General features: G+C 37.1%; 1 protein-coding gene across 1 annotated transcript in view; it reads right to left on the reverse strand.

The window, feature by feature from the left end:
* Positions 1-972: 972 nt before the first annotated feature.
* HMGCLL1 (3-hydroxymethyl-3-methylglutaryl-CoA lyase-like 1) overlaps positions 973-12,309 on the reverse strand; it is a 60,083-nt gene continuing 48,746 nt past the window's right edge. The window contains exons 7-8 of the mRNA XM_010286346.1: positions 6,036-6,161; positions 973-1,694 (exon numbers count right to left, since the gene is read on the reverse strand). Of these exons, the coding sequence (XP_010284648.1) occupies positions 1,581-1,694; positions 6,036-6,161 (240 nt within the window). The 3' untranslated portion in view covers positions 973-1,580. The remainder of the gene's footprint in view (positions 1,695-6,035; positions 6,162-12,309) is intronic.

The following is a 12,309-nucleotide window of genomic DNA, read 5'->3' on the forward strand; positions in this document are numbered from 1 at the left end:
TTAAATTTATAGCTTTGAGTTACCTAGCATGCAAAATTTCACTTTCTAAAGCTGTGCCAATTCTAAACTACAATATTGGCTAATAGATCTCAGAAAAAGTTCACTTCAAAATTTCAAAGGCAAACTGAGACTCAGCTGTAACTTGGCAGAGTTGAGTTCCAGACAAAAATGATTCAGCCTTTTCCTTCTTCAAACGTTATCTTTAACTTTCTTTCATCTTACCTTTTCCCAACCTTTCATATTTTGGAAGAAAATGGAGAATATTGAAAAAGATTATAGTCCAGGGTTCTAAATTTTCATGTTAACAGGCTATGTTCAGAAACAATATAGACCAATGTTAAGTATACAGAGAATTACAGAAGGATCCTACACCAACAACCAACAACTTCTGAAGCGTCTTGAACACCCTCATATGCAGCTAGTATCTCTTTTTCAGTCGGAGTGTAGTGGGCTTCTGATCCTCAAAACCCCCAGCTCCAAAACCCTAATGGTCAGGCTGAAAAAATGACAATATATTCATGGCACATTTGAACAGTTTATAGACAGGATAAGGCTCTTCTTTGAGTTTGTCCATTATTGATCTAAAAATAACAATGCAGTTCACCGGCGTCTTGCTGAACTGAGACATGTAAAAGAACATTATCACTATCAGTAGAGCACAGAGAAAAATTGTAAGTGATTCCCTCCGTGTAAGCTAGTCCAGCACAATATTATTATCCTCAAAAACTCGTGACTTCTAAGTGAGAATGACAATCCATACACTATAGAATATAAAATCAAATTGTTTGATAAGACCTTGGACAAAAATTTAGCCCCTTCTACACTACTACTTCCCTGAATGGTGGTGGAAAACCTTGCCAATTTTTAATTTCTTCATATAATTAGGTTTTAATACAGTTGACAAAAAAAAAGCAACTACAACAAATTTAACATATGTAACAAATAAGGAAATTTGCATTAGATTTAGAGAATCTGGCAGACTGCCATTCACCACAAAGTCTTGGAACAAGATAAAGTCATCCATAACTTAACAGATGCTAAACAAAACAAAAATAAAAAAGTGCTATTTCTAAAAAATTCTTATGGTGAATTCAGATTTGGCTCCATGTTCATAACACAACTGACTTGACAAATGAAAAGTAAAGATTCAGATAAATAAAACACATATTAGAAAGGCCACACAGAGTGTGGGATGTCATAAACTACTGCAAATATTTGTACTGTTCTAAAAGCCATCTTGATTAAAAATTAACTATGTATTCACTGCTCCTATCCAGTCTTCCTGAAAAAAACTAAAATTAAATTTAAAACATGTTAAAATGTCCTGGTGTTTACACATTTTTCTTATCTGTGGAAGTACCAAGCACAGGGCTCTGTACTATGGCCATTTATTTCTTACTTGCAAATCAGACAATTCTTGACAAGACAGTACAGTACAATAACTCTTTCCATAATAAAAAGTTATATATGGGTTCTATTTTGGTCGTTTGCTGAAATGGTTTTCTTATATTTGTTTTCTTGATATAAATGCTCTTGGTCAAGATAGATGACAAATGTAATTAAGCTGCAAAAAAATCCATTTAATTGATAGTTCCAGTATTGAAGGAAGCTTGTGCAACCTTCGAGTTTGTTTTCTTGTTCAAAGCTGTACAGATGAAGTTTCCAGCTTCCATCACTTTATAAAGATTTACTCCCTAAAAAAGAAGTGAAAAATGTTAAGAATAATAAATGCACATGTTGAAAATGCTTAAACTCCAAGTTTTTTGCTCCAGGGTCTAATTTTTGCAAACAAAGGACCTGATTCATGTCATAATAGAGATCAGCAGAGTTACAGTGACTTACTTACACAATAGTCACAATTTTCAGTTCTTTGGAAGGTTCTACCACTTTGAGAGTGATTTCTTATCCTAACAGCAGTGGAACAAATACTTCAGTAATATCTTTCCAACTCAAAAGAGTCTGGAGTAAAGAACTGGAATAACAACTAGAAGAAGTTGGAATAGAAATATAATGTCTGCGTATGTGCTGTACTTATTTATCACCCAGTGCTAAGAAACTTCATGCTTATACCATTTGTAGCTCTGGAAAATGGAGGAAACACACTTGTACTGGCAAATTAGTTCAGTGAGAGTCAGGATCCTGCATTCTCTTGAACAAATATAATCTCCTTCTTGAAGAAGTTCCTTTTAATGCCAAATTACAATTTACATTGCTAGCACAACTGAGCAAAAAATTGTGGCTTCTTGATCTGCCCGTGCTAAAAAAATATTCCTTGAGCAACCGTTTTTTAACTAACATAAGATACATATCAATTGCTAAAATGGAATCAGATCACTAATTAATGGGAAAAAAACAGTTCATTATTAGTCTCCTGGATTACTCACATATAGTAGCAGTCATATAGTAACAGTTTTAAAGTTAGAGCGTATAAGTGATGGAAGTACTTGCTCCAGCGACTGGAATTTAGAAGCCAATAAAGCTCCTGTAGAAGGAATGCAAAAGGGGTCTTTGAACTACCAATACACTGAGCAGTCACATAAAACTGGAAGAAGTGTGTCACTCAACATTAAAGAGTACAAGATATATTGCAACAGAAATGCATTGCCATAACACTTACGGATTTATGCACTAAAGTTCAGACCAAGACCTGATTTAGATGCTTAGTCCTTTAATTGGATCTAGCACTTATTTCCATGTTCTATAGCAAGCTTTGCATTTTTCATTCTTGGAATTCACTAAAAATGCTGATAAGAATAGAAATTACTTCACAGAAATGTAATAAAAAACATTTTTAATTTGAAAAATAATGTTTCAAAGTTTCCAATCAGCTATAGTATTTAGCACCATCTAAAACGTATTGTTCAAAAACATCCTTTTATAGGTGTTTTATTTTAATACAGTTATAACAAGAGTGATTTCAACTTATTCTGTTTATTCTTTATTGATCATTACTTAGGTTCAGTTTGTAGAGTGCTATTGCACATAACATAATCTAAAAAATTCTTAAAGCGTTTGTGCTTTTTACTAGGAAGAAATGAGAAACATACCACCATAAACATACTTGGTAGTTAGACTATGAAAGATGGCAAAATAAAATCCCCAAACTACACAAAATTCACATTTTCAGCACTTTAACACTGCATAATGTGATATGTGTTGATAAGATACATATGTTCACAGTTCATTCATAAATGTGAACTTATTATTTAAATTACATTAAACGCAAACTTATTATTTAATTTAATTCATTTAATTAAATACAAGCATCTCTGCCTTTTAAATTGTCCTTCTTATGTAAGTGTTGTGAACCAAAAAGGATTACCATAAAGGCACAAAACCCAGCATGACTCACACATGGAGTTGGGAAGAGTAGTGACGGGTGTTTGTAAGGTTGTAGAGTTGTAAGGTTGTAGAGTGAAAATAACGTCTTCAGACAGATACTCAGAAATGTACTTAAGTGCATTTGTTAACCACTCCATATATCCAGAATTATTGCTTGACACCAAGGAATGATACCATGAAACACAAAGACAGGTACCTCCATAGTATCTATGAACTTGGATAAGTGCCTTAAAAGTCAGAAAAGATTCTGCTAGAAGGCAAAGTCCTTTAACTCCCATTGACTTCAGTTAATCAGTTCTCATTCAGCATTCATAAATACCAAGTCTATTATCTCTCTGTACTTCAGTTTCAGTGTCAGTAATGCGAGGCTAACAGTACTTAGTCACTTCTCAGAAATGCTTATTGTTTGCCAAGCACTTTGAAGGCATCATAAGCACAAGTACTATTACTGTAATTACACAGGAACCATATAGAAACTGTTTTTTATAGAAAGTACATGTCTCCCTATAAAGTTTCATAAGCATTAATGATCTATGGCATAATTATCTATCCATTACCATGGTACAACCAATAAATCTCTTTGTAGATGGGCTCTGCTAGAAAATTATTTCAAATTTAACCTGCTGGAGATTCATTTCATGCATCACTTCTTGATTACATGTTCTGAAGAACAGTACAGAACAAGCCCCAATTATTATTTTGATGTACCTAGTCAATCTGGACTCAATAACGTACACTTAAATACTGTCCATCCTTTGGTTGACACTTTAAGTGACTTCAGTTAACAGAATGAAAGCTTTAGTGCATAGCTGAGGAACAGGAGAAAGCGCTCTTTGCAAATGGACAGCATTAGTAATTATAATTTCATTTTGTGCCATTACACAAAAAGCGACATATGAAAAGATTTTTGTAATAACGATTTTACAGAATTCGCCACGGTACCAAAACCAGCCAACACTGCAAAGATCAAAGCTCAGATATTAAGGTAATAATTTTGAGGATCCACATTTCTCATCCAGTAAACTACTCATTTCTTAATGGGCCAGAAAAGGGTCAAGAAGCAAAGTCTTGTGTTTTGCAATTGTATAATCTATAATTAAAAAAAACCAAAAACAAAAACAAAAGGAGAAGTAAGTGTTTGATGGCAAGATTCTTATCTCCGTGGCATTTGGTATCAACCTTTAGGACAAGTTATATTCCTGCTTGGACACCAGATCATTAACAGATTAATAAATCTTATCAAGAAGCCTGGAAAAAGGTGCATTTACTTTAATCATGATATTTTTATTTACTTTATTCTTTTTGCTATGAGTCATTTGGAAAAGTCAATGGGTATTTTGCCCAAGGGAAGACTATACCGAAAGCCAAAGTCTAAAGTGCCCAGCAATGTAAAGTGAAATGCATTATTTCTCCTCCTTATTCCAAAAAACTGTGTTGTTTCAAAAGAATAAATGCCTTCTTAATGAAAAAAGCTATCCCAAAACATGTACGAACATTTCGAAACAGAGTCCACTTGTACAACGGACACTTGTGATTAAACCTTTTCTAAACAGATATCTGACATCTACACAGAACTCCCTAACCAGCACATGAAAGCAGATAAACATTACAGTGAACTCTGTAAGGGACTGAATATGCTTTAACAGTGTTCAGGGGATGTACAATTCAGAAACAAGTTCCATGATCCTTTTAGGTCAAGGAACTCCACCAGCATGTATGCCACACTGAACTGCAACCTACAAACAAATGATAAGCTCCCCAATGACTCAGATCTTTTCAGACATCAGGCTTTTCAGTTTCTTTTTGCAGTAGTTTAAATACAAACCACACACATTGCAGTTTTGGCAGCTCTTTATATGTTGTCCTTTGAACTTGACTCTCAAAGTCTATTTCTAAGTTAAAGGTGAAGTCACTGTATTGCTTGAGCTAGTAAAAACTCATTATGCCACATTTCCAGAACAATGATGACCAACAGAAAGACCAAAGAGCACATTTTCTGGAGAAGGCAGCATTACTTTGTTCCCAGAAATAATTAACGTGCCAACCAAGCCAGGGATACTAAAGTGGAAGTGCAGATGCTCACTGGTAAGGTTCATTAAAGGGCAGCGCAGTGCAGATAAATAAGCTGCTTTGCACTCTCCTCCAAGAACAGGGCTGGAAATAAAAATGACTCTGAAGCCTACTAGCCGGTAACAAATTTTGTACAATTTTGAAATGTATTAAATGGATACCTCAGAAATAGCAGCGTCCTGTGCTTGGGTTCCAAACACCACAATTTTTTTCTACTTTGAAGCCAGAAAAATTGACAACAAATTAATAAGCACTATGAACCAAATCCAAAGTTCTGTGAAAAAAGCTGAGGTCTGCTCAGTCTTTCTGCTGAAGAGCTGATCAGCCTTCTGGAGCAATGTCTACAGTAGTGATTTTTTTATTGTTACTGAGGCAGAGCAATGACTCAAAGGAGTTGCTACTGTGCAAATTCCTGTCAAATACTCTAAATTGCTAGTGAAGACAACATCATTCATGTTATGCGTCAAGCCGTGTTAAAGCATTGAGTTTGCAAAAACTACTATTAGCTCCCAATATTTTATTGTACAGCACAAGTAATTGCCAGGTATGTATGTATCATATGTTTTCTACAAAAATATTTTTGTTTTTCCTAAAGTCTTAAGTAGAAAGCAAAAATATCTTACTGTATTGATCCCCAGACCATGAAGCATGTATATCACATCCTCTGTGGCTACATTTCCAGTAGCACCTTTTGCATAGGGACAACCACCCAGTCCTGCAACAGATGAATCCACTACAGCAACTCCCATCTGAAAGATAACAATGAGAAAATGCAACATCAGCACAGAGTATTATTTATAATTATTCATAAATAGCAGGCTATACATATTAGTTACTGTGGATAAAATACACATTTCTCCACAAATGGATGTGTTCCTTGGGGGAAATTCCTTATAATGGCCTTAGTCCTAACATCTTTATAAGGTTAGGCTCTTCAAACACAGGATGTGGAACAGAGAACAGTCTATTACATGTGATTTTGGCAGATAAGATGATTGCTGGTTTAGAGCCAAACAGAGGTTTATGTTTTTTCTCTCTTTATCTCTCTACATGTTGTTTTTAAATAGCCTGCATCCATCCCTGCAAAGGCTTACATGCAACCAAACACAATCAATGCGTTTAAACAAATGTATAATTTTAAGCATATGTATAAGTCTTTGCAAGTTGGAAGTCTTAATATTAGCATCTGACTTATGTGTCATCCAAAAGATTTTGGGACATCTACCCTCTAAAATATATTTTGTATTAATGGCTATTCTTCCACAAAGAACTTCCCGAGCATTGTCTCTCTTCTAATTTTCTTTTCTTTCCTTTCCTCTTTATTAGAGATCATGAAGCCACCATGTAAGTAATTTTTTATTCGTGTTTTAACGGAAGACTACATGGTATTTTCACCCAAATTGAACACCACAATGTGAGGAAGAATTAAATTTTGGTAGATCTGTTAAAGAGTCCATCGGTTCAAATCAACTGGAAATAGAACTTTAAAGAACTTTATCCTGGTGAATCTGACCCATTGCTTATCGTATTCACCAGTCTAGAAGACAACACAACCCCCAAAATAGTAAATCTGTCCAACAGATAATATTAAATTTTGTATGGGATACAGCCTTCCCTCAGAGATTGGTCAGGGAGGGATAAAAGCTGAGCCTGTGATTTCGACTGCTTTGTTTAGTGAGCTCTTGCACCCTCTTCTTCCTGTGATTAGATTTTAAAATAAAGCTGAAACTGGGAACCATTTTTTTCTGTTATAACATGTTAGACATGGGATCCAGGACACTGGGTCTCACTTCTCAGAGAAAGCTCTTCAGTCTTCCCCTTGAAGAAGAGTAGATATCTTTGGAGGTGTTCAGGCTCTAGAGATAATGAGAGGCAGGCAATGGTATTAGGCAGAAAGGTCATCAGGTCTTCAAAGACACCAGCTTCTCTCTACCTTAAGCAAACTAGAGGGTTCTCCTCCCCCTAGGGCTAATTTAGGCAGACATGCACCAAAAGTTCATAAGGAGAAGTTAGGCAGACTGAATCAGAGTGCAATCTTAGCCCAAATTCAGGACAGGAGTTCCTGTGCAGAGACATGTTTTCAAAACTCCAACTTTGACTTTGTGTCCAGAGAGATTCAGAAGTTAAACCATGCCTGTTACTCACAGTTGCAAGTCAGTAAGATCAGCTTAGAGGCCTGGCTGCACAGAGAGCTGATTTCTGTTGATCTCCTTCCGAGGGACCTACCTGTTCCCCAAGCTAGCCTGGGAGCCTGAGGTTCTCCTTCACAGCCATGCACACAACTAGCTGGCAAGGTAGGCAAAAGATGATGTCCTGCATGTTGCAGTTGCTAAGTCCACTTTCTGAGTATACCCATTGGTGTGGGGTTTTTCATTCTGAAATAAACATCCCTAACGTTTTGTTGTATTTGCTTCTAGTTTTAACAGTGCTTTCCATAGTTTTATCATTGGCCTTACAGGCTCTTTGAAGTTCCAACATTTCTGGAGGACAATAATAGAGAGTCATCCAATGAAGTGTTGTCCCAGGTCCTGTTCCCAGATGGGGAACATTATCTTGAGCTAGGTAGCTGCTCAAAGCCTGTAATAAAGACCTCAAAGGAGCCGAGGTGCATAACTGTGACAGGCAAGACAGTACTGTTTAATATTGCTCACACAATGAGACTTGCTAAGAAGGGATATTGTACTTTAAAGTATACTAATCTGTTGGAGTGAATCACCAAAGTACGTTTCACATTTCAGTGACTTGTCACACACTTTGTTTGTGTAACCCACCAGCCAGAAAATGTGTTATACAACACATCTGCATCCAATACACGGAGGATATGCGTTTATGATAGCTTTCAACCGGAAATTCTGTCTCTTTTTGCACTAGCTGCTAAGATTCAAACATTTACTGTGGAAGTCATTGCTTCAACCTCCATAGTGGCAACTTTCAGGCTTGCACGTGTCCTTCCAGAAACAAACTGAAGGCCTCTTAGTGGAAAGACTTAGGGTATGGTGAAGGTCTGGGGAAAAGGAAAGGGAGACTAACATGTAGATGTGCTGGTATGATACAAGCATACCCACTACCATGTCTGCTCTCTCAGTCTGATTTTAAGATTTCCATCAGAAATTACTGTTTCATAGATAAAAAGGTAGAAGAAAGTGTCTTTCATGGAGTCTTCCCTCAGCTTAAGGTTACGTCATAACTGCTAGAGCATTCTTCTTGATGTACTTATTTTCAGTAACTTTTACATGGGGATAAAAGCTATAGGCAAATAATGTGCTGAGGTACCTCACAGCTGTTAAATTCCCAAGGAAGATCAACAGATTCAGAAACAGCTTTAGAAGCATATAAGCAGTCACTTTCTAACCCCAGTGAATTATCTCATGAAATGCTCATCCTTGTGCAAAAATGTATTTGGTGAAAACAGCCAGAAAAGTTTGCCAGGTCAAAGTTGGGGAGAACCTCCTCATGTGGGGTGCTCTCAGTATCAGTAGCCTGCTCTAGTCCTTTACAGGGCTCTCACTGTGAGAAAAACCAAGAAACTATACTGCCAGCATTAAAAGAGTGTGTCTTCTAAAGGCATTGAATATATATAATTTCTTGATAGGCTTGTACAAACAGTTGTGATGCCACCATAATTCCACATTTGCAGTGCAAGTCTCGTAACACTGACGTACATGTTGCTTAATACAGTTTGTTGAAAGTGTTTGCGAATACGATGGAGGGGTATGGGATACCACAGCAACATGAAGGTAACATGAAATACATATCTTTGTCTAAGCACATCCTAGTATTCTTAGGCAGCCTTGCCTGAGTTATTTCAAACTATGTCCACTGGAAGCTGGACTAAACTCAGTCAATTTAGTTTAATGTAGATGCAAGAGCATAAAACCCAATGCCTTCAGCTGGCTAAGCAATGGGAGCAGTAACCTCCAGATGGTGGACAGTGATAACTGCTCTGTCTTTAACTAGCAATTATGGCTAAACAGAAAAAGCAGAAAGTCTAGTCACAGCTTTACATTGGTAACATCCTCGGTGTGGCGGCTTTCATCTTAGTACAGGACATTTAAACCATTACTTCTCAGAAGCAGTGTATAAACATGTTTATGCCTCTATAATTGTATCTGCATCAGGATGGATTTGCCATTTTAACATTCAGCCAGTTGTAAACAAGGTCTTGACAGGGTGTATATAATACAGCAAGCTCTGACTGACCTCTAAATCTGACATGTCTTCAAATCAGTGCTCTTAATATGCAATGGATGGGTGTCTCTGACTTTATGATACTGTCCTTTAAAGTTCTCTTCACAATGCTTCTGATAAGATGTCTACTGCAACATACTGCTATTTCAGCAGCAGACTCAGCTGCATCTGTCTGCTCTTGCATGGGCCAATATAACGTGTTTTCTGATTCGTGCAGAATCACTGCAGTTCATGTCCAGTGTGGCCCCATTCAAAAAGTCCTTAAATAATCCATACTCCAAGTTCCATTCTAACAGTGCTAAAAACAGATGTTGGAAAACATCCTTCAGCAGCTCTACTAATTTGGAGATTAATATTACAGCTCAGCCTGTCCCAGCACAGAGTCTGAAATAGCACCTAATAAATAACTTCTCTGCAAGTTTGAGCAGCTATGAAGCTGTTTTGCTTTTGCAGCCATTAAAAGCATAAGGGGCTCTAAAAGAAAAGCTAAAAATTGACATAATGTGTAAAACAAGGCCTCTTCCTTCATCACATGTCCAATATTTGTCAGGCTTTTACAGGAGATAATGAGTTTCAAGCCTTTCAGCAATCTGAGCTTGCAAAATATTCACTGTCAACATGAGATCTTTAAAAATCCCACAGTCTCGTTGTCACTTCCTGACAGACACTAAATTGTGCTGAGATTCACGAGAAGTTGCACTGCAGCAATTTTGTAGGATATGTCCTAGACGAGCACTCATCAAGCTGCTTACGTCTGGATGTGTGCGGGGGGTGAACAACGGCTTGGCTTCTTCCAGGACAACTTAAGTTCTCCAATCTTTTTTGACTCTTGCAGGGTTTTGATAATCACTAAATTCCTGACAGTGGTTCCTGAATGTTTTCCAAACTTCAGCTTTGGCCAGCTTTAGCTTATTCTGTAGAGAAGGCAGAAGACTTTTTGCTCCTGTCCCATGCTAACTTCCTAATTCCCCAATGAGAGAGCAAGGAATTAAACTCATCACCTTTGTCAAATAGCCAGTTTTAACAGGAAACCATTATTGCCAGCAAATAATAAATGCTTCATGTTTCTCAGTTTGCTTTACTACCTCCTCATAACTTTTTGTTGGGACAGTCAGTCTCCTTCCTTACTGATCTTTAAACCTGTCTTCATCTGACAGAAAATTAACTTTGTCCCTCTCTTAAAAATGGCAAGGTCAGCATCAGTAACCCCAGGGATGCAGGAGGTATAAATCAGACATTATAAACTGTGTCTCTCATAAATTGGGATTTTTTAAAACTATGAGATGTTGAAAACATAATATCAAGGATCCCAGGAATGCATAAAATAGGTATTAAATAGGAAAAGATTCGTTGTCTCAGAAAGTTCAGGGGCCACAGTGTTGTAAAGGTCAGTACCACACTGCCTTAAAGATAGGTGCACATAGATATGACAAAATATCAGGGTATTAGTTCAGCATTTGTTCAAGGAAGGGAGAAGGGAGGGAGTAAAAAGTAAAAAGAGGACCTACACGTGTTAGGTCAAAGACCATCAACACAGAAGGCAGCACATGACTGATACTTCCAACTGTTTAATCCTGCAGCCCTGCCAGTGCCTAGCTGGCACTCCTGGCATGGTGGGTACTGTCCTATTATTGTGTCTCTCTGGCATCACTCTGTGTCCCACCACTACTTGGTATGCCATCAGGAAAAACTTCTCCTATAGAGTTACAGATAACCACAGAAATATAAAAAACTATGCCAGCAATGCTTTGCAAAGTGGCTGTGCCCACAGAGACCCTTCTGTGAGTTATATTATAAAGTTTTCTACAATCAAGGCTTGCCACTCCCCTTTATTATATACTATGTATATAAATAAATAATATTTTAGTATTTCTGCAATTAAAAGCATGTATTTCTCCATATAAGGCAATAAAATGGGACAACATCTCTCTGTGGAGAACCCTGAAAATTAACTGCATTTCCTTCTTGTTTCTTTTTCTCTCCAGTCTTGCTAAAGATTAATGCATCACAAAAGAAAACATTATTTTTCAGAGTAAACTCCATCACTACTGACCACAGGGTGTCACTATTACATTAAAATCTATAACTTCCCAGTTTGTTTAGTTAGAAAATTAATACATTCAGCAAAAAAAAAAAAATCTTTTTCTCCCGAAACGTATTGAGATGCAAGTAATTTGTGGGCAGACATGCTGCATAAAATAGGTTAATACAGCATTCCTTTAACTTATTGCACACATCTTTTCATATTGCTACTGACACATTTATTATAAGCAAAGCTGGCAATGACATCTAGAGTTAAAGTTCCCTAACACTTTCCATCATAAGGCCCTACTTTCAGTTGTTTATTACTTTGTCAGCCTTTAACTGCTGGATCTTATATTTTCCATGCCTTGTCTCTGCCTCCGGCTGGACTGTTTTGGAAAGTTTTAGTGAAAAATGGAGTTGGCCACTTCTGAGAACAAGTTTGGGGTAAGAAAAATGCTTTGTTATGCTAATATTCAAGACTTCTAACATGAGCTTCTTGGAGATACTCTTGTAGCTTTGCACTCTCAAATTTGGCACAGGAGGAATACTGACTTTAAGAGATCACATGGTCTGGACTTAGTTACGAGCTTATGAAAGTTCCAACTCATTGTCAGGAACTGGTCAGTCTTGTAGCTAAAATGCCTGAGGATCAAGAGAGCAGCAGCTAACCGTGCTCTTTTCCCT

This window comes from Phaethon lepturus, unplaced genomic scaffold, assembly GCF_000687285.1.
Source record: "Phaethon lepturus isolate BGI_N335 unplaced genomic scaffold, ASM68728v1 scaffold10654, whole genome shotgun sequence".
Classification (NCBI taxonomy): Eukaryota; Metazoa; Chordata; class Aves; order Phaethontiformes; family Phaethontidae; genus Phaethon; species Phaethon lepturus.